Below are 23103 nucleotides of genomic sequence, written 5' to 3'. Positions count from 1 at the left end.
AAGCAGCAGGTATACTGTGCTCGCTTTAGCTGCTTGTTAGCCTGTTCAGTGTTAATCAAACATTTATTTAATCGTCGGCCAGTAAATAGGAGTCAGAAGTTGTTTTCCCTAGAGAGATTACAACGGGCTGTAGTGATGAGAAGACTGGTTATTTTAAGTTTACCATTACGTTTCGACTCAACACTCAGCAAGTCCACTGCTTCTGTAGTCTGATAAATAAACCGTCACCGTCACTAACAGAATCTGCTCTGTGGGAAACACAAAGTTAAACTAGCTCATTCATTATTCATACAGTCGATGGCTAATAACCACTAGCTATGCTGAGAAGCATATAGCCTAGCTTCTTAGCCTTAGCTGGCCTGGTAGCTTCAAGCTAAATGGGCGTGTTTCAGCAACAAATATTCATGTGGCCCGTCCATAGTACTCAGCTCTCTCGCGCTCCACGTCTTTGCCTGCCTCTGGATTAGCTGGCTCTGGCATTTCCAATATGGCGACCCCCAGCGACAGCGCAATTCAGGCTTCAAAACGCTCCTTCAGAAACCTACAGGTGACGTCATTGAGACTACGTCCATTATTTGTACGGTCTATGTAAACACAACATCTGAATCTAAAGTATAATCTAAGTAACGTACATATAAAGGTAAAAAAAAGGTCCAGCTTTGGTCTTGTTCTAGCCACATTGGAATGGAGGATATGCTATCTTACAGTTCAAACATAGCATGGAGTAACCGTTAAGCTAACTGTGTCATTAAAGATTTAATTCAGGAGTAATTAACATGTATTAATGCTGCTGCCTGTCGGAGGACCGACAGACATATTATTCTGAATGCAGGGGGCTAGGCCCTTTAACGGTCAAGTGGGCGGGACCGCACGTCCAACTCTTCCCACATGTTTTACTGAGAGACAGCGGACCGCCTGCTCGCTCTGGAAGTAAAAATGTCAGAAGTAATTGCCTCCACCTGATGAAAAGCACCAGTTTCATGTGATGGACGTCTTTGCTGCTCCTCACACGGGCACATTCTCCATACGAGTGCCCTTCAGACGCAACGAGGGGGTTACTCTGCTGAGAGCCCTTTAATGGTTAAAATGAATGGCTGTAAGCTATCAAACTGAGCAATTACTTTTTTTTTTTGCTCAAAGGGGTCGGACCGATTCATCCCATAACCGACCTCACTATGGCAACTGAAGTCAATGACTGACATGACTGCCCTGTGGGTAAACTTGCACCTTCTAATTGTGAGACTACATGCTGAAAATGGCCTGAAATGGGACCATGTAAGCGACGTAAAAGCCTGCATGTAAGGCAGGAGTGAAAAGGTGTACATCAGGTAGACATCAGACATGCAGTATTGGTGATTATCATGTCTATGTCTAAGGGCTGTACAGAGAGTTTCATTCTTTGTTCTCCGTATAGCGTCCTACTGATGATGACTGCACGGGAAGAACAATAGACTCAGACCGACTCACCTTCCCTTTTCACTCATGCACATCTAAATTGGTGCTGTGTGGCCGCAGAGGGGGGAGTTATTGTATGTACTTGCTGGTGCAATTGAGTGCAGGCTGGGAAAGACAAATGACTTGTATTTGTGTGGCCTTTCACAACCGAAATATAGATTTAGACACAGTGTCCCTTGTTTTGTTTTTTTACAGTGTGGCAACATGATGCTGCAGGAGAAGAAGAAAGAGATAATTTCACCGTCTTAGCTCAAACACCAGAGCAAAAAAACAACAATGTGACAGGTAAGAAAGATGATGAAAGAGACGAAAGCAGGACTCACAGAAGCAGAAAGAAAACATGCACGAGAGCCGCACTTACTCAAGTCATGCCTCTGCTCAGAACCCTGAAGTTCAGATGAGTTGTTCGAGGTATTGATTGGGTGATTTGTATGTGTTGCCGGCGCTCCTGAAATGTGTCTAGGAACATGTGTTGATGGATGTGTCTGTAGCTGGGCTCTCAGCCTGAGAGGGCCAGAGTGGGTGCTGGGAACGCGCTGACAGCCTCAAGGTTACCCGCCTGGCACCCAAACAGATGGATGCCCCTCATCGTAACTATCTGTAATGTGTTCAACTCAATCATTCCCTCCGTCCCTCCTCCCTCCTCCCCCCCCTCTCCCTCTTCATACAACATCTCTGTCGCTGGCTCACTGAGGCAGTGTGCAGAAAGTCTGAGAGCAGTTGTGTTCACAGACAGCGGTGGAAGATGTTATTCATCACAGCGGGAGAACTTCCACATCTTCTACTGGGTGCAACAACTACGATTTGACAATAACGTTTTGGTTGTGTGATAAAGAAATGTTTATTTCCAAGAATAGGATCAATGAATCTATATCTGTCAGTTGTCAGAGTTACCACTTGTTTAGCCTAGCTAGCTTAGCATAAAGTTTGCGAACGCTCCTCAATTTGACTCCCATCCTAGGCCCCTTGCTGCATGTCACCCCCCATTCTCTTCTCACAGTGTTCCTGTCTCTCTTCAGCTGTCCTATAAATAAAAGCGAAAATGGCCCAAACAATACTTTTTAAAAAAGGAAAAAAAGTTTGCAAACATGCAGCTACCTACATCTTAAATCTAAATTTACATCTTTATCTTGTTTGTGGAACTTGTTTACAAAAATAAACTGTAAAGCAACCGTCTTATTTATGGGGGTTTGTGGCTGGACAAACTGCCAACAGTGCTGATGCTAAGCTACGCTAACTAAGTCCGATCCAGACTCAATCTCTGTACCTAAACTTATTACACCCTTTAATAGTCAGTAATAATTAGCTTCCCCATATTATCATTATTATAGCTGCTTATGTTAATAATAAACCTGTTGATGCTGTGCTGGTCTTGCTTATGTTACACATTTTAACCATTATTATTGATATTGTACTAAATGTGTTGCTGTTGTAGCTGATAACAACGAGAACATATGTTGTTATTGTAACAAGAACATATGTTGTTGTTATAACAACATCTGCTCAAATGTTCTGCCTGTTAAAAGGTAGAAAAGGTTAAAAAGTTTTCCTGCCACTGTTGCTAAGCGCTGCTCATGATGGATTCATGTTGGGTCTCTCTCTATATAATATAACAAAGAGTCTCGACCTGCTCTTTTTGTAAAGTGTCTTGGAATAACTGTGGTTATGATTTGGCGCTAAACAAATAACATTTGATTGATTGAGCTACATTGATTGACATTTGTGTTGCATAAGTTCACTATAACTTAAAAGCTGCATAAAGGGATTCTTTTGCTAGCTTGTATCATCAAAACAAGCTGAAAACACAACATTATACATTATCTTCATATACAGTTCTTATAGCAAGTGTATTAGCAACATTGCTTGTATCTTGCAATCTGAGAAAGACCAACTGTGTGTTTCAGCAAACATTTTAGAAATAAATTTGTGTTTTTGCAAAATGTTCACCAGCTAGTTGCATATTTTGTGCGACTGCTGTTTGGTTCTAGGCAGGTAGTGTACCTTGTTGTGGTTATCAAAGCCCTAGCTGACAGCGGCCGCCTGCTGCAGCTGGAAGAAGTCAAAGGTGACCTTTTTTTTGACGTGGTGGAAAAAAAAAAGGTGACTTTTTATTAAAACACCAACAAGGACAATGTTTTAGGACTGAAAAGCAAAATAATTAGCTGGATAGGTGGATATGAATATATTGTAGAACAGTCTGACAACATAACGTATGGCTTAGAAATACAGCAATACATTAACTATAATAATAAAAATAAATGATCCAAAAAGGAGAACATTTCTGCAACAAACACATCTTTTTTTACCTGTTTTACATTCTCTTTCTTCTGGCCCTGAGGCACTTAGGCTCCACAGCACCGCATATATCCAATTATACCGCGGCTCTGAGCGCGGAGGTGACACATCGATTGACACAAGTGACATCCAGTCTTATCACAGTGACATGATGCAGTGCTGGGCGAGCATCATTAGCCTGATCAGCCAATAGCGGGGCAGCTTGTTAGACGCCCTCAGGCTGGACATGCAGCTGTGGTTCTAATACAGATATCATAAGAGAAGGAAGAGGAGTGATTGAAAGAGAGAATGAGATTACACAGCTTGAAGGTACAACTTTATGTTTGTGCCAGTTTGGGGGCAATTCCACCTCCATCATGTGCACATGTTCCTTTGTGAGGATCCTTCTTAAATCTTTAACCGGCTGTTTAAGCTTCCTGATCACGTGATGCCTCGTCATACAGGCATTTCTAGCTGACTTAATTGCCTCAACTACTACAACAAAAGAGACCATTTCTAAGTGGGCTTTTGGGATAGGGTTGTGCCCGGAGCGTGAATCACTCTCTATGGATCTCTTTTGGCCCATTTCTGAACTACCTGTGGTATTTATAGGCAAATGCTCTCATATTTCAATGCTCCACTTATAAGCCCACTTTAGCCAAAAGCTACTGAAAACTTTCTATAAGCTTTGGAGAAAAAAAGGGAAGGGAACGATGGATTTTCTGCCGATATCCAATATGCCGATATTTTCCAACCCTTTTTGCCCAATTGGATACCGATATATTAGGCACATGTTTTTTTTTCCACCTATGTGCAGAGAGCATCAAGTCCCCCCTGTAGTGGAATTGATATCATGCCTGCTCTTATTGTAGTGGCCAAAAACTGCCTCATCGCAGACATCTTGCACCCTTCTTCACGTTTGAGGGAAGAGGCGTGTCTGATCACTCACGTTTCTGAACGCACCTGAATGCAGCATCCCCCCTGAAACACAGCAGTGAGGGAGACATGCCCGGACTTGTTTACTGCACCAACTACGGAGACATCAGTGATTGCCAAGGGACTCTTTTTATCGTGTGTGCGTCCATGAATATGTAAGTTAGTCTTGCACTGATGTTTATGTTGGCTGCTAGTGTATTTTCGGCGTGTTTGATGTTGTTAAGTCCGGTAAAATGAGAGAATGTGAGCTAGTTAAGAGTTGTGAAAGTTGTATGTTGCTGATAACTTGAATCATCAAGCATTTAGGCAGAATTAAAGCCGAAAAATATCACCAGAAATATCCGATATGTCATTTTCAAGCCTGTATCTGTAGATACCGATAACGTGCCGATAATATCTCTAGAAGGGAGGCATGTTTACTTTCAGCTCCCCTTTCCAGATGCATCCAAACATCGACCAACTTTGCATGAAAAAGTCCTCCATGTATTCTGATCTTAAGTTGCCACCGCTGCATCTGTTCCCAGCTGAAACCACGCCAACTTCCACGGCTCCCCTGTTCTGCTAGCCAGCTAACCCCCTGCCCAACACCTGCTAAGCCAGCCCCAGCCAGCTCCAGCTACTTAATCCCATTTAGAGAGACAGCAGGTTAAATTATTCACCGCTCCAATGAAAAGTCCTTCAGTATTCATGAGGAGCTCTATAGATACCAGCAGTGTGTGCATTTCTTTTCTCGGTCGCCTGTTTATTCCTAAAACCTTCACTCATCATTGACGTCATGTCAAAGTGAATAGCGCCATTGTGTTTGGGCCTCCTTTTCCCCCCCGTCTGAGTTTAATACTGTGGAGCAGACACATCAGTCAATAGAGGGAAAATGCTGTTATTATAGAGGGTTTTTTTACTCAGTAGAACATTGTGGACCAGAGGAAACACAGCTTGTTCCTCATCCCCCGCCTCTTTTGTCCATTTCTTTTCTTTTTCTCCTCGCTCCTCTCCCCCCAACGAGTGGGAGAGAAATGACTACGAGGCGAATGCCATGATTACTTTCTTTTAAATAGTGAAGGAAGCAATGCCGCTGCTGTGTTTGTCATTTATGTAAGCTGTTAGCCAGATATGGTTACAGCCCTCTGAGCGCGCCTTGAAAAGTAAATTAAGGACATTGGGTTGAGCAGAGGGTTGGTCGGGATCAATGCACAGACGGAGAGAAATTCATCACTTAATCTATCTAAAGAATTACCAATGCCGGCGTCAAGCTGACAAACACTTCTCTGCTTCCTGTCTTCAGCTCGTCTCTCATCTCTCCTCTCTCTTTCGTTCTGTTTGTTTACCTCCCGACTGTGGAACAATGCAGCCCGACCTTTGCCGAGATAATTCTATTACGTAAGTTGAGTAATTGCTCTGGATGTGGAAGAGGAGTGTCCGCCGCTCGTCTCGCTTGGCCCACAGCTCCCATGTCCTTGGATTTGAAATGAAACTCTGCGGTATTCATAGAAGCTGACAGGGAGAGTTACGTTCAGAAAAAACGGAGGAGAGGAGGAGTGAGAAAAGACGAGAAGAGGGAGAAGAAGAAAAAAAAAAAGAAAAGAGGGAGGGATGGATATGAGACGACAGGGAGATGGAGATGAGCATGACAAAAGCAGTGAGCCAGAACCAAGCAGGATGAAAATGCTATAAAAAGAGTCCGCCCCCTCTTTTTTTAAGCAGCGCCGGGCACGACATGCACCTCCAGATTGTCCAAGTGGCTCGGAAAAAAAACGTTGTATGCTTGCAAAGAGCCCCGCAAAGGGGGTACACGAGAATAAATGGAAGAAGCGTGGATAGTTCTTGCCTCCTGAGGTTTTTACCCCCCCCTTCTTCTTCTTCTGTGCCACCTAGAGCTCTGTGCGCTACAAAAGAGAGGAGTGCAGAGAGGGCACGCAGGCTCGACGCTAACAATGGGCACAGATGAAAATGCGAGAGGCTTAACTGGCAGAAATGTTCACTTTACTTTGTTCAAGTTTCTTCATTTGGACAATGGGTAGAGACGGAGTCAGGGAGGCAGACAATTACTGATATTTGCTGGCAGCTATCAGAGAGGGAGAGAGAAACAGAGGGAGAAGCTCCACTCCCACATTGTTAATTAAAAACTCTCTCTCAGCGCTGTGCTCACTGAATAAAAGGCAGCCGCACAGAACACACACGCGAGCGCACGGCAGAGCCTGCGTACACTGGTTTTATTTTTATCAAGCCACTCCAATCAAGCTATAAAACTGCTGGCAATATGATTGTATGTACTACATTTGATTCTGCATTATTTAGGGGATTGCGCAATTTGCTCTCTATGATCCATAACTATAGAGAAGTACAAGAGGCAAAGCAGCGGAGGGAAATAACAGGAAAGCTGATTTCATGCTCCGGGGATTGCATCTCATTTTCTCCCAGCACAGAGGGACACGGTGCGGGCGTGCTTATGGATTTACTGCCACCTGGTGGCGTCTGACCGCACTGCTGAGCTCATGAGAGCCTCACAGGGGGAGGAGGGACGCAGGCTGGCATCAGAGTCAACATCAGAAGATTGGGTCATGCCCGGAGAAGTAAACTAGACCTCCTATCTCGGGCAGACGGCGTCATGTAGACTTGTGTGAGTGAAATGTTCCCAAAGCAAACCTCCTGTTTGCTCGGCTCTCTCCTTCCCTCGTCTCTTTATTGTTTATTTTCTTATTTCAAGCACAGGAAATGAAAAGAAATTGCTTGAAAGAGCAGCCACGGAAAAAGAAAATCAACGACAAAATTCCAATTTAGGGCCATGACGCTCAGTTAAGGATGCTATTATACGCTCGGAGAGTCCGGTCAATACTGGTGAACATTATTCTCCAAAACCAGCAGCAGAAGAACTTCGGCCCGCAAAGTCGAGAGATGTAAAATAAGTTACCGTCCAGGCTCTCGCGTTTCATGAAGAAATATTTCTGAGGCGATAGGAAATCGATGAAACCTCCCTGTAAGTCATCCCAGGCTGCACCGGGAGGGGAATTAATGAGGGCTCCTCATCACTAATTAACACATAAACACACAGCTCCCATCACAGGGTGAGAACTGGAGTCGATTATTCGCCCCGCGTGGAAATGATTGCATCAGATGATCTTTTTTAAAGGCGGAGAGCGAGAAGGAAGAGCGAGAAAAAGGAGGATTTGGGAGGTATAAAGTCATAGACAGCGGCCGGGTCTAACATCAGAAAGGTCTGGCTGATTAGGGGATGCCGGCGCTCACAGAGAGCAGCTCCTCTAACAGCCTCCACCACCTCATTAGTCTGGCCCAGCAGCAGTATGCCCCCACTATTAACCGCTAAATGAAAGACCGCCAACCGTGATTACTGAGGGGAAGTCCCCTGTCGTCATGGGGATAAGAGATCCCACACACACACATATACACACACACACACACACGCACACTCACACTTCGACTTCTATGATAGCTATTTGAAGGGCGTTTATGAAAAGGCGATTGAGGCAGAAGTGGATATTTTACACATCATCAGTTGCAGCCGTTCACTCTGAAGCCCGACACGTGGACGCTCGGGACATCAAGCAAACCTGTACCGACAAATTGCCTGCATTGCAGTAAAAAAAAACCATCTCAACAATTGGCGGCATCTCACAGAAGGTTCATTTAAAGATCACATGAAGCTTTCAGCTCCACTTTCAAGCAGCAAATCTGACAGAAGCTTAATAAACACATGAGGGAAACAGCTCCTGGACGCCTTGAGTCATGGATGGATACTCACTGTTGCAGAGAGGAGGTAAAGGGCTCCTTAGGTGCGTCTGATTTAAGTTCATGTAAGTGGGATTTTGTACATTTTCACAGAAGTAAGCAGGGTATGGTTATGTAATGAGTGTTATATGGTTTTGTACAGCTGTGTTTGTCTAGTGAATGCACGTGTCTTTAAGGAGCACTCCAATTGCTACAATGTAGTTTTGCACATCCGTACAGTCTAAGGGCCACATTAGTGACTTTCACTTCCTAATAAGGGTTAAGCCAAGATGGACGACGCGTCTCCATCTGCTCTCATTGTACGAAATTGAAGCCAAAATAGCCCCCGTGCTAGTGACGTCATTTGGAACCAGAGCTGGCGGGTGGAGCCGCCGTAGCCACTTCCGCTAACTAAAACACACACTAAACTTACCGTAAAAAACAGCAAGGATCCCGCACGCTCACAGATATGTAAACTTCACTGACTGTAGTGATTGTTTTAGTTACATCACCTCTCACCGTTCCTCCTCTACTCTGCTAATCAGGAACAGATCAGCTGCAGGTGCCGTATTTGTCAACAGAGCTGTCAATCATCATTTTTACAGCATCAAATACCTGGACACTTGGACGTAAATCAGCATGATAAGAACTGTGTAATGTCAGAAACCATGTTTGAGAAACTTTTATTTGCCGTGTATTTTGATTTTATAGTTTGACTCATGTCCCATCTGTTAACATGGAGGAGGCGGGCTTTATGACCTATACTGCGGCCAGTCAGCAGGGGGCGCTCCAAATGTTTTGGCTTCACTTTTAGGGAGCTGTCATGTCGTCCATCTTTTTATACAGCCTCCATAAGTCAACAATTCCAACCATCATTGGAGAAGACCATTCACATTTGTCAGCTGAATCTCTGTATTTTTGTCAGTTGATTAATCAGTTGGACCGCATGGCAAGCTATAAAGTAAACAACAGAGTCTCAAAATGACCCTACAGCGTCCACAGTTCTTTACCGGGAGCAGAATTATCCACAGAGGTCTCCTAATCATCAAAACAAACAGACCAGTTGTACAAAACCGGTATAAACACCAAATAAAGCAGTTTCCTGTCAAGTTTTTCTTACCGTGTTCTACGTACAAGTAAAGCAGCTATTTCCAGTTAAATTTCCTCATGTGATCATCTTTAACATCATCTTTAAACACCAAGAAAGTAGTAGGCTAGAAATGTTTTATTTTTCTGCCAACAGCGGTCACTATAAGTCGTCTGACACAACAAGCATACACCTGTTAGTTCACAGGTAAAACATGACACTCATCCAGGCTGATATAAGAGTTTGTCTGGAGCTTGAATAGTCAAACATGTGTAGATCTGAGTCGGGTACAGCCCTCGATCCTAAACTTCCCATAATGCAACTTCTGTCTCCAAATTGAAGCTGACATTACTCACGAGATGAGTACATTTCTCAGACTTGATGAAGCTCCCATCAGAGCCACAAGATGCATCACACGAATACTCGACGTGCTGTTCGGTGCTCCCCATGTGTCATACATCAACTGTGACGTGTACAAATCGCAGAGCGCTCCTTTAATGCACATGCAACGCCAGTAAAGGTAATTGTAAAGTACTCACGGTCGTTGCAGTGGGTCCCCGTGTAGGACGTCATGGAGCAGTCGCAGGTGAAGTTCTCCCACTGCTGGATGCACACGCCCATGTTGGCGCACGAGTCCTCCTGGCACGTCGTGCTCGGGCCTGGGAAACGAGCGGGAGGGAGAAGAAAGAGATGCCACAGGAAGGCAGTTAAGCAACGATAAAAGCTACTGCTGAGCCTTAACAATGCGGGACCCATGCAGAAGAAATGCACTCTAGAGAGGGATAGAGATACAGCAGAAGAAGGAGTAAACAGTGCCACCACAGGAAGCCTGACCCGGAGTACAACACGCTTAAAAAACAGTCTGGGGAATCCTGTTTCATGCTGGGTAAGGCAGCAAGCCGAAAGCAGAGACGCCAGGTTTTCACAGGATCAACAGCACGCTTCCCAAGCAGCGGAAGCGTCTGCAATTCTTCATTTAATGACTGTAAAAACGGCTGCAAAGGGTGCAAATGTAGTTCTAGTCTGCATTTAAGATAGACGAATCGGACCCCGGCTGAGCTGATGTGGTGACACTGTCTGCATCCCTTCTTTTCCTCCTTTTTCAGAGTGTGTGCAGTCGGACAGGCATGCAGTTTGTTCTCATTCCAACATTAATTTTAAAAAGTTTTATCAAGTAAAACTTCGAACGCTGCATTCCCTCTGCGAACAGGCAAGACGAGACAGAAAAAAAAACAACCTTTTAACGAATGACTCACCGATAAAAACAGCAATAATAATACACATCTCAATAAAATGGCTTTAAAGTGCTTGCGGCTATTTGCCTTTCAAACAGTTCTTCCACGGTTAGCATACGCGGCGAACAATAAACACACTAAACAGACAGAAGTCATGAGGAGAAGAGGAGAAAAGGAACACAAAGAGCGCTCGAGAACACGTAGTGCATATCGTCGTGTATGCACTTCAGTCAGACAGAAGTTGAGGAGGGTATTCAAAGTCAAACTGGATGTGTGTTTGCTATTCCTCTGCACCACACATGGCTCTTACCTTTGAATACTTATACAGAGAGGGAATGCAGATAAGGACGAGCGCACAGCATAGATAACGAGATAAACAATTCCCCGTCTAGACAGACACGCGGGGGGAAACCTTGACAAAAACCTTTCCGATAACCACAACGGAGACAGACAAAAGTAAATAAAGTCAAATTAAATTAACAGTCCAAAAAAAGAAAAAAAAAGCAGACAAATGCAAGTAAACGGTGTTTAAGAGCAGGTGTCTTGTGCAAGACAACGTGAAGAGAAGAGTGGAAAACAGATTCAGTTTGCCAGCTGAAAGTGCATTTACTGTGTAATGTACGGCAACGGTAGTCAACCAGGCATTCCTTGACACTGTGCATACGTGTATCTCTGCATTGCATCAGTGTGAATGTCATGTTTGTATTCACACGGCGGTGCACGTCTGACAGTGTGAGCAGCAGAGGGTTTCTAGTGTCTGCGCGTGTCAGCAGGAGGCCGCTCGCTCTCTGAAAGACACTCTCATCTGGGTAGCATGATAGCTTTTAGAAAAAAATGAGAGAGGCGGTGAAAGAGGGCCCGATACATCGGCAGCACGCTGACGCCGTTCAGATGTGCAGTGACAGCTTCTTTCTGCTGTCGACGCCCCCCTGATATGTGTCACTACTGGCATTTTCATACAAGAACACAGGACTCCCACAAACTGTCTCCCTCTGCCTACAGACTGTCGAAACCACGGCGATACATCTATACTGTGTGAACATCACTTCTCTGAACTAATCAAACTGTGTCCTTGAGTTCTATGAAACTTATCAATATGGGCAAGCATGGAAGAGAACATGCTATTAAACCATTTATTTAATGTTATATACAGTTTAATGTAACATATTAAAGCCTACATTCAAGCTGCAGCAGCTGTATAAAAATACATTATTATTTTCAGGATGCTAATCAGTTGTTTTGTCCGCCAGCAGTGTCTCTCTTTCTCCACCTATTAACTTTTCAGAGAGCGAGTCACCTCTGCGGCACCAAGGGGACATTATTGCCATGGTGACACCCACGATGCATTGCACACAGCAGGCTTTCAGGCGAGCAGGCCTCCGAGAGGCTGGATTTTTAACCCTCTACCTTGTAGGTCGGCTTTGGTGAAACCAACTTTGTTAGCGCAGAAAGAAAATAACAAACAGAACAGAGCAGAGCGGAAAACAAGAGTAAAGGTTAGTGAGGGAGCAGCATTGTTAGTGTTGGTAAAAGTTTGTCACTTTGGCAGAGAGAAACAATATTGAAGGTTGAGTGCCTGAAAAAAGATCCTACATAGTTTTATTTATTCAAGCAAAACAAGATTTAAGTTTGTTTTTGGCTTCTTAAAATCACGGCCAAGTGTTCTGCTTATGAAGGCCACTGTGCAGCATTTTGTATTCAAAGCTTCTGCTGCCCTCTAGAGGTTAAAGAGGAGGTCCTTCACATTGTGTTTGAACAGAGTGACATTTGAATTTGGAAAATGTAATGATGCTTTAAGCAAAAAATAGGACCAAATAGTTTAGACATGACAATATGCAGCGTTTAATATGGATGCAAACAACCTTATTTCTAATCTGACATCTCATTTAAAGTGATAATCTCGAAGATTTCCATTCAAATAAATTTCTGTTAAGTCACTAACTATCTCTGAATGGGGTAACACAATTGTGATTGAGCCTATGGCCCACTGATGAAAGCCTTTACATTTGTTGTATTACAGACTGGGTGGAAAAAATCACAAGCGGCGCCCAGTTAGTGACGTGTTTTCCATCACCCAGCAGTGGTTGGTCTGCCAGAGAGGGTAGGCGGAGCTAAGCGGCTGCTTTTTCCGGTCTCTGCAAGTGTTGCGAGTAAACAGTAATCTACTATGGCTGAACAAACAAAGAAAAGATCGATGACTACAGATACAACTTCAAAAAGAAAAGAAAATCTAAAGAAAAAGAAACAAATTTGACGCTCAGATGAAGGCAAACAGTCTAAAAAGGAAAGCGACCGTCAGCGAGGAAAACCAAGAGTTACAACCGTGGACGTCACACACGGATCTTATGGCTCCGTTCCTTTTCGAGATTGGCTCAAAAGAACGGTTCATCGTTCTTTATGATAGAACAAACTTGGCGGAGGGTTATAATGTTGCTCTTCGTCGGCACTATAGTGTGGTGACATGATTCCGCTGCATGTGACCTGGTATAGCGGAGTTGCAGTTGAAAAAAGCTGCCTGAGGTAATTCGGCATAAAGGGGAGTGGATCTGGGTCAGGCAGTGAAATTTGGGCGCAACTATAAACATAACGGTTCGCACCAAAGAGCCGTTCAAAAGAATCAAATCGTTCGCAACGTCACAACACTATTGGGAAGTGTGCTCCAGCAATTACTGTTTATCGCCATAGGGGCCACCAAAGAGAACGAAACTGAGGTCTTCGAGATTACCACTTGAAATCACAACATTAAAGAGATTGTTGTTCTTAAACCACATTATCAACAGCTTATTGTTTATTCTGAAATTGTTTGCCTTGAGAGGGAAATTTAGAAAAAGAAAACAGGCAGGTGGGAAGAGTTTGAGTTTAATAGAAAGTTGGCAAAACCTGCAGGAATGGTGAAACATACTACCTCACTGTTTTGACTTTTCTTTTATAATCTGGGTAAACAGGATTTAACTGTATTCATTATTCAGGTCTAAGTACTTCCCGTCATTTCAAGATATATTGAAGCAACATAAAAAGTTAACCTGCCATTATTAGAGAAACTAAAAGACCAATTATATGCATTTTCCTGAGCTGTGACAAATGCCTGGCAGAGAAGAGGAAAATAAGTGGGATTAACAATGCCAGCGCGTGGCTTTAAGGGGCCACTAAAGAGCTTTCTAATTAGACTAATAAATCTCACGCAGCAGGTCATGATTCTTATGCGCTACAGGCCATCTGTACCTTCACAGCCACGCTCAATCTGCCCGCTGCGGAAAAGGGCGTCGTTTATGAGGTCTGGCAAGCGGCCGTTGAGGTCAACCGAAGCCAAGCAGCCCTGGAAGCCCTCCCGAGAGACCACCAGCTTAGGGAGGTTCTGGTACATGTTGGGTCCCAGACCTCCGATGAACAGGTCACCTGAAGGGAGAGACAGAGAGGGACGAAGATGAGGGAGTTCACTGTATTATAGGTGTCAATTTTCTTGTAATGCAAATAAAAAAACATTGTGATAGAAAGGAGTCTTTAAGATTGGCTGTCAGTGGTGGGACAGATTTATTGTATTAAGTCAGAAGTACATAACTATATTTGCTTTTTATCTACGCATTCATGTGCGGATGATGGCTGCCACACATTCCCTGCGTCTGTTTGGAGTGTCGGCTGTGCATGTCCTCAAAAATTAACGCTACCCGAGAAGCAGTGTGCACATGAACAGTGGGGGCAATGTAGCGGCAGAGTTGATGTGACAGGGTCAACACAGCAACAGGGACAACAAGGACAGAAAGTGCGGTACCTGATAAAACTTCTGTACTATGTGTCATTACCACTGCACAGCGACAAACATGCCGGTCAGAACAGCTGGTGACAGATCCCCACATCTGGGCCCCACGTGGGTTATGCTTGGGCTACATGGGTACTCATGGGGCTCACTTGGGTCTACTTAGTAGGTCCCACATGGGCGAACCCAGGTGGGCTCCCTATATGGGTCCCGGTTGGGTCACTAATGAGTCCACAGGCTCAGAATGGGCAACACAAATGTGGCCCATTTGGGTTTCCCAAACTGGATAGACATGGCCAAACACAATCAGTCCAATATAGGCTAATAGGTAGGACATAAAAGGTTATCAGTGTCTGGGTTAAGAATGGGGAAATACCTATGGGGCCCACAAATATATCTCCGGCCTAAAGGTTTAGCTATAATGTCCCAAGGCATGTTCAAGGCCTTAACTCAGTTTAGTTCAGTAACTTTGAAGCAATCGTTATCCATTTTTAAATCAAAAGATCCACATTAGTGGGAAAATATTCTATTTGTTGAGAGCTGAGAGTTTGATGAAAGATTGATGTCACCGTCATGTCTGTACTTTAAACATGAAGGCAGCAGCTAGTTAGCTTAGCTTAGCACAAAGACTAGAAGCAGAGGAAAAAGTAAGGCTAGCACGGTCCAAAGGAGACAGAACTTTTAAAGCACACTTATTAACACATTGAACATTTGTTTAGTCCAAACCAGAAGTGACAAAAAAAAAAAATGCTGTTTTATAAGGTTTTATATGCAACAGCATTTCCACTCGAGTTACAGTCCCTCATGTTAACCATTTGTAAAACAAGGCTAACATAATCCCTTTGACTTAATAACATTATTTTTCACCTCTGCGCTGAATATTTTATATGTTTCCATCCATTTTTCATGGACCACAGCAGAGTTTGCATAGAAATGTCACCTTACCTCAACTGCTGTCATGCTTGCACGTGATTGGCTGCTGCCAGGTCGATTTAATGATAGCTTTAAAGCTACTTAAAGTTTATGTGGAAATTTAATTAAAATGTTCCTCAGATTTATAGTATCGTCTGTCAAGAAAATAAAGAGCTGACTCGCTGTTTTTGTAATTTTTCCTATTTGGGCTTTGGAAGTTTGCCGAGTCATTCCAAGTCAAAACTTCCTTGAAAAAGAAGTGAAAGTCGACTTTTTGGGAGGTTTCAGACTTCTTACTCAAGTCTGTTGCAAGCCAAGGTCATCTGTGCGTAAGGATTAAATGATATTCTTCGACCTTCACCGTGGAGATAATCATCTCCTTTTCTCCCAAAGCGAGGATGTGGTTGGTACCTTTGAGATCGAGGTTCTTGGCTCCGTTGACGTTCTGTGTGACCGACTTTGTGTCCACCTTGAGCGTGTGTGCGTTGGCAGCGTCTCGCGTGATGACCACGTTGTGCCACTGGTTATCGTTCAGCGGGTTGTCGCTGTTCCCCTTCAGCAGACTTGGTCCGTTCCCCAGGTCGAAGACGTAGTGGATGAACCTGGCGGAGAGGAATAACAGTGGTTAGTATATATTTGATGTGTGTCCGTGTGTGTCTCTTTTTATGTTCCTTGTCTGATCCATCTCTCACAATCGCCTCACGTTGCTTTGACACTATTGAGAGTTAAACTGATAAAGAAAGCAGCCGTTGATCCAACACAGTGAATTAAAGCTTACAAAAGGTGCAGAAGAGGTTTGGGAAGTTGAAAGTCCGGACGGCACCTTCGACATTTTAAACACTACAATCCTTACTGGACCACAACTCACCCTTTGACGAGCTCTACGGCAATGAAGTCGTTCCCGTCCCCGCTGTTGAAGATGATGAACCCGTCAGGCGAGGTGGTTTTGAACTGGAAGAACAGGTGCATGGTGGTATAAGCCTGTAGAGTCGCCAGGCCCAGGTAGCTGCCTTTGGTCTTGAAGGTCACGGGGTCGGCAATGATGAAGCGCATGCCGAAGCGGGCGTTCAGCTCGCAGAAGTCGATGTCCCCGTTCTTGCACATGTCGATGTACTGCATGCCGTTGAACTTCAGGCTCTGAGTAGACAGTTGTGAAAGAAAGTGTTGGTATAACTAAAATGTACAGCATGATTTAATTGCGCACAAAAGTTACCAAATAATCAAACTACATGTGATTTAGGTAGTATCCAATCAAAGTAAACGGATGTATGTTTCCCTGTACTGTTTGCTCCTTTTCCCCCTCTGTTGTTTCTTCCCAGGTGATTGCTTAACGAGGCGCACCTGGTAGAGGAACAGTGCTGAAACACCTGAACATCTGACGACAGAGGCTTGTGGAGTGGGACTGCTGTGTTTTTGTGGCTCTCAGGCCATTTCTACACGTACATGGATATTTTTCAAAACAGAGTTTTTCCCTTCTTCGTTTCCAGGAAGAAAAAAAAAACCTGTCCACACAAGGTAGACGCAGGGAGACTACCTGGCGGGCTGCAATGGCGCATCGAGGAAGGGGGGAGTTTTATGTGTGGACTGATAGCAAAGTGGAATTATTCCTCAATATCACACTGGAATATAAAGTCGGGCGCGTGTGTGTATGTAGCAGTCGGGAGTGTTGGAGTATGTAGCAGTGACGCCTCTGTTCCTCAATCTAGTGGACGAGTAACTGTACACGTATGTGTAAACATATAAAAAGTCCTGTTAGCAAGGTTAGAAGCATCACTGCTTTTGTCACGTCCGTCGTTTTGCAGGAATGTCGCCTCATGAGTGACGCCTCACAAAGGAGATAACAGCACACAGCCTGACATCACGAGCCAAACACACTGTTTACCCCGTCTTCACGTCGCCGTGGAAACGGAATTTCTAAAAGTCTTCACCCTGGCCGGAGTTTTACAAAAAGATCTGTTTGTTAGTGACCTAAAACGGCGTTTGCGTGTGGACGAAAGGTCAAAACGCAGAGAAAAGGCTACATTTTAAAAACTAACCGTGTATGTGTGGACATGGCCTCAGACAGGAATTTTGTGTTGTTGTTTTTTTTATAATTTTGTCCCTAGTTGATCTTTATTTAATGATTTAGGTCTTTGTGTGTCAATTAATAACCAATCCCTTGGTTCTGACTTTTTTATGGTGTTTTATGTCATATTGTTGGGTCAATTATGAATTGTTGTTTGCCCCTTAGGGCCACCTTAGGGTGGAGCGTAACAAACATACTTAAAGGCACAGAGATAATACGTCACTTCTATAAAGCCACTTGATCATCTGTTCTAAAAACTCTTATCAGTAATTGATATTTGTTGCGTTTTATACCTGAAGATGCCCAATAAAGGAGGAGGGAGCAGACGAGACGAAGCGCCTCTCGGTCAAGATGCCCGTCTCCACGTTGTTGAACTCCAGACGGGTGTGGTCGCCCGCCATCTGACCTGAGGTGGAGGAGGGGAGAGAAAGGAGAAGAAGGCGAGGGATGAAGGGGTGGAAGAGGAGGAAGGATACTGCAAGCACACTTTATCCCTGGAAAAAGCCCAGTTGTACTCTGATGTAAGTCAAGTTAAGTTAAAGCTGACATTAAAGGAACTTTGATAACATTTTTTAGCAAATGGTGAAATCACAGACCAATAAATCCCTTCGTTATGTGTTACTGACTTATCTATTATTAGACACAAGGTAATCCGTGTTGTAAATGCGCAATATCCCAATTTTTTTAACTACAAATAATTCTACTAGGCCAAATCCTGAAATAGCGTCAGTGAGACAAATGATTAAACTAAGTAGAGAGATAAAAGCTGTCTTCATCCCTCCCCCCTAAAAAGAGAAAAACTCTATGATCATGCGTGTCATTGTGAAACAGCGAGTAAACGGTCCAGAGGAGTAATACCTTCAGCCATGTCGTCATCCACTGTTAGCTTGAAGTTTTTACCGCGGCGGAGCACTCGCACTGAGTGCCACTCATTGTCGTTGAGCTTTTGTCCGGCATAAAGAACCTCAGGACCTTTGCCTGAAGAGGAGGGTTAGTTAGTCACGGGGAAAGGGGGAAGCACAGGCACATACCAAATCTTTGTTTCTACAACAAATGCAACAGCCTGGATATATTTATAGGGGAATGACGTGTAATCTAAAACATTTTCCCTGAATAAATTAAGATGTTTTATCATTTGGACACTGTAATTTCCAATGTTTCCTTGAATAAACAACAGAGGAAGATAATCAAATAACTCACAACTGCCAAACATTTGCTGTTACTCATTAAAGGACTCAAATACTGTGACTCTGTAAAAGAAACTGTCTCTCTCCCCGTGCTTATTACAGTTTTGCCATCCAGTTAAATTACTGCAGGTGGATTACCCCTTATTCTATTGCTGTTTCATTTCAACATGCTTGTAGAGATTGTGTATGAAACTCCTACAATCAACCACTAGAGGGCACCACAGTCCCACTGAATTTTCTATGAAGGCCGGAGCGGCTCGTTCAGAATCCTGAATCTGCTGACTAACATTGAACGCAGATTTTAAATCCAAATAAGCAGCTCGTTGGAGTTAGTGAAAACGATTTGTAGACTCGACTCATATCCACATTTTCAACACTTTTAAATCAATTAAATCCATGCATGTGTGTTTATGTGTGTGTAAGCATGTGTACTGGATATTTACTTGATGAAAATAATCAAGCTAATCAATTTTAAAAGAGGTCTATGATCTGTTTCTACAGTGCACGGACACACACACACTCACACACAAACCCCCTTTTGAGTCTTAGTTCTCGCTCTCTCTCCTCCCTCTCTTCTACCGCCTCAGTAGGCTTTTAAAATAATGAAAAATACGAGTCCCTTTCATGAGTAAGAGCATGTTTGCTAACACTATCTGTATATCACATTATAGGCCTATATACTGCAGTGTGTGCGCAAACAAGAGAGGAGACTCACAACGATATATATAACAGTGTAATAAATACAATATAGCCCATAGAGTCTGAGTGTAAACGTTGTGTGAGTAGCTATGGGCATACAGGGAACAATTGCCGTCTAGTTGCCTGACTCCATTTAAAAAATGGGCCATTTAAAATATGTGGAGTACATTAAGTCAGATTTGCATAACTTTGATCCCTGGCTATTACTTTTTCCCCTTTTATCTGGGAAATCCTCTTATCAGTCCCCTGCATTCACACATTTCTGCCCTCACATCTAGCACACAGGCTCAAATCAAACATTGACTGAAGGAAGAAGGCTGCAGAAAGAAGAGTGTTGACTTACTGGTGTTACAGTTTATCCTGACACAGTCTAGATGGGGAGGGGAGAATAAGTGACAGATGAAATCGCATCCTTCAAGGTTACAGCTGCAGACATCCAAGAGCAAGAAAAGCCACCTTCCGGGGACGGACACATGACCCCAGCGGCCATTTCAGCCTGGCTGGCTACTGAAGGTCAATAATACTTTACTGATACTGGAAATCCAATTTAATCCAGATCTATTTATTCTAATCACTTTAATCGTATAGCCAATAATACTGCGCCAATTCTGGTCAGTCTTTATTTTTATGTGATGTAATAATAGGAGAGCTTGAGGCGCCCTATTAGTATCATTCACAGACGTTCATGGAGTTACATGTCGAGTTGTTATATTTCCAAATGGTCGCTTGAGATTCCATGGCCACATCGATTTTGCAACCCAGCAGCTATAGAGCCAAAATATTTCACTGTTAACCCGCTACATAATCTAAACCAATCAATTTTAAAATCAATTATCATTAAAAACTGCGGCTAAAACATCCCTTTAAGGGAGAGTATTGAAGCTGTGTTTGGCAGGTGCAGAAATCCATGTGACCAGGCCGGTCATGTGCCGTCAACCGCAACAGAAAAGTGGGAACAAACAGCCTCGAGCCACGCAGCACCAACACCGTACAGAAGCCTAAAGCCCTATGTGGGTGACTGAAAATACATCTGTGTGTTACATGGTTGAATTTGAAAACCTTTAAAAGCTAAACTTCTCTCTTTTGGACGAATGAAAAACACCACATAGCTCATTAAAAACATGAAATAAGCACGACAGATGTTCCATATTTTTAGCAGCTGTGGCGACCGAATACATTGGATTCTACAGTAAAGTAGTTCCATTCACATATTTGTATGTAAACTCGTGCTTTATGTGTAGACTTTCTAATCTCGGCTCGCTGGTATAAAAGCCTGCACTCTACTTAAATGTAGCACTCATGCCACCATCTGCAGGCGCGCTGGGTGCTGTGGCATCGGGCTGTTTGCCAGACGGGCCGCAGGCTCGGGGCCTTTGAAGGGGTGAGTGCCATCTTTGAACAAGGCATGGGAGATGCCAGCTAGACCAAGGGTTACTAATGGACAGAGAGAAACATGGACCTGCTAACATGAGGAAATAAAGAAATAAAAAAGACCACAGAGACACACGATAAGAATGCATACTATCAGTGCAGCCCTAAACTGTACAGCAGCTTACCTGCAGTTCGGAATAGATGGCAGATAGAGTCTAAAATGTTGCTATCTGAACTGATGCATGACTGAGGAAAGTGCCATCTATTTAAATAACTCAAAAAACAAAATGTTGTGCCTCTGGAAAAATCTATTTGCGCACAATGAGCATGATGATCTGTTCAAAAGATGTGCCGCAGAGCAACGATAACTCTGTTACGTGTTAGATTGATGGACATAAAGATCTACGAAGACGTCTAAGCATCAAGGCAGGAAATCTAACAGCTCAGGCAAGTCAAAAACAAGACATGCAACTACGAAGACAAACTACAAAGAGTGGTTTAGTATGTATTCGGTCTAGACCGTAAAGAACATGTACTAAAGAACACAAAAACAGTAGGGCCTCCTCTTGAACTCGAGGGGAGGTGGCCCGACAGGGACGGCTTATACGATACCTAGGTTGACCGTCAGTTTGACTCTCCCGCTGTCCAGCTCCAGCCGCAGCGTATCCGCCGACTCGCGGGACGTGGCGGCCATGAGCAGGCCGAACGCCCGCTGGGACATGAAGCGGAGGGAGACGTCCTCGGCCTCCGTGTGCATGACGTTTGGAATCACCACTTTCATGTACATGCTGCCGTCGTAGGACAGGATCGATGACTCTGTGAAGGAACAGAAGAGAAAAACAAATGTTCAATTTACCAAACAGGGAGGAAAGTGAAGCAGGGAGGGAGAGGCTGTGTCCGATATTGTCAGTGTGCTGAGAATACACTGATGCCTTCAATAACAGGACAAATATATTGCATATGCTTCATCTCCCTCTGACAGCTTTGTTTATGACACAGATGCTTCCGATAAGATGAATGAGAGTGGGTGCTGGGAAAACAAATACACACGCAAATATGCTCTGGGAAGAAAGGTGAACCCAATTTAAAGTTGGAACACGCGTGCATGCATGTGCCTTATATTTTATCAATGAGAGACACACGACATACGTGTCCCACGTGCCCGGTTGCAGCTGCAAACATCATCCATCAAGTGACTTAGAGCGCACACACACTGCTCAGTGGAAACTCCCCTTCATACACTCCCCGGCCACTTTATTAGCTACACCTTGCTAGTAACGGGTTGGAGACTCTTTTGCCTTCAGAACTGCCTTAATTCTTCCTGGCATAGATTCAACAAGGTGCTGGAAACATTCCTCAGAGATTTTGGTCCATATTGTCACAATAGCATCGCGCAGTTGCTGCAGATTTATCGGCTGCACATCCATGACGCCAATCTCCCGATCCACCACGTCCCAAAGGTGCTCTATTCGGTTGAGATCTGGTGGCTGTGGAGGCCGTTTGAGTACAGTGAACTCATTTTCTTGTTCAAGAAACCATGGCGCGTTATCCTGCTGGAAGTAGCCAGCATATGGTGGGTACACTGTGGTCATAAAGGGATAGACATGGTCAGCAACAATACTCAGGTAGGCTGTGGCTTTTAACAATGCTCAATTGGTGCTAATGGGCCCAAAGTCTGCCAAGAAAATATCCTAAACACCGTTACACCACCACCAGCAGCCTGAACCGCTGATACAAGGCAGGATGGATCCATGCTTTAAAAATGTTTATGCCAAATTTGGACCCTACCATCCGAATGTGGCAGCAGAAATCGAGACTCAGGCAATGTTTCCCAATCTTCTATTGTCCAGTTTTGGTGAGCCCGTGCGAATTGTAGCCTCAGTTTCCTGTTCTCAGCTGACAAGCGTGGCACCCGGTGTGGTCTTCTGCTGCTGCAGGCCATCTGCTTCAAGGTTCGATGTGTTGCGCGTTCAGAGATGCTCTTCTGCATACCTCGATTATAACGAGTGGTTATTTGAGTTATACCCCTTTCCCACCTACATTTAGCGTGTTGACGCAGGTTTTTCAGACCCGGGAAGACCTGCTTATAGACGCCAATAGTCTCTTTTCCCATTGCCAGTGAAGTATACTCCTGTCGGTGTCTTTTCTGCTGCGTCACCGTGTAACGAGTCAACAGTGAAGACGTTACGGTGGTTAGGTCTTTATTGTATCTATTACTCATTCAGTCAAGACAAATTTGGAACGATGTTTGAGCGCTGCTTGGACGGAGATGGGCAGAATTTGTAGCTGAGATGACGAGGAGTCGCAGAAGTTACTGACGGAGCACAGCATTGCGCCGGAGATTAGCGTGTCAACACAGGTTTTGTGTTCCCATCAATGCTGATCGTAGCCGAGGCGATAATTAC

The 23103-nt window shown here is 44.0% G+C and overlaps 1 protein-coding gene across 1 annotated transcript in view; it reads right to left on the bottom strand.

Moving 5' to 3' along the window:
- LOC138583747 (neurexin-3b) overlaps positions 1 to 23103 on the bottom strand; it is a 255381-nt gene that overhangs the window by 180228 nt on the left and 52050 nt on the right. Inside the window, exons 4-11 of the mRNA XM_069655717.1 lie at positions 21311 to 21514; positions 19671 to 19697; positions 18300 to 18419; positions 17735 to 17847; positions 16245 to 16513; positions 15788 to 15978; positions 13933 to 14106; positions 10015 to 10134 (exon numbers count right to left, since the gene is read on the bottom strand). Coding sequence (XP_069511818.1) covers positions 10015 to 10134; positions 13933 to 14106; positions 15788 to 15978; positions 16245 to 16513; positions 17735 to 17847; positions 18300 to 18419; positions 19671 to 19697; positions 21311 to 21514 — 1218 coding nt within the window. The remainder of the gene's footprint in view (positions 1 to 10014; positions 10135 to 13932; positions 14107 to 15787; positions 15979 to 16244; positions 16514 to 17734; positions 17848 to 18299; positions 18420 to 19670; positions 19698 to 21310; positions 21515 to 23103) is intronic.

This window comes from Semicossyphus pulcher, unplaced genomic scaffold (genome assembly GCF_022749685.1).
Source record: "Semicossyphus pulcher isolate SPU_LCO1_2020_fin unplaced genomic scaffold, fSemPul1.0.p SCAF_11, whole genome shotgun sequence".
Classification (NCBI taxonomy): domain Eukaryota; kingdom Metazoa; phylum Chordata; class Actinopteri; order Labriformes; family Labridae; genus Semicossyphus; species Semicossyphus pulcher.
The sequence above is the reverse complement of the archived record's forward strand: the minus strand, read 5'-3'. Positions and strand labels throughout refer to the sequence as shown.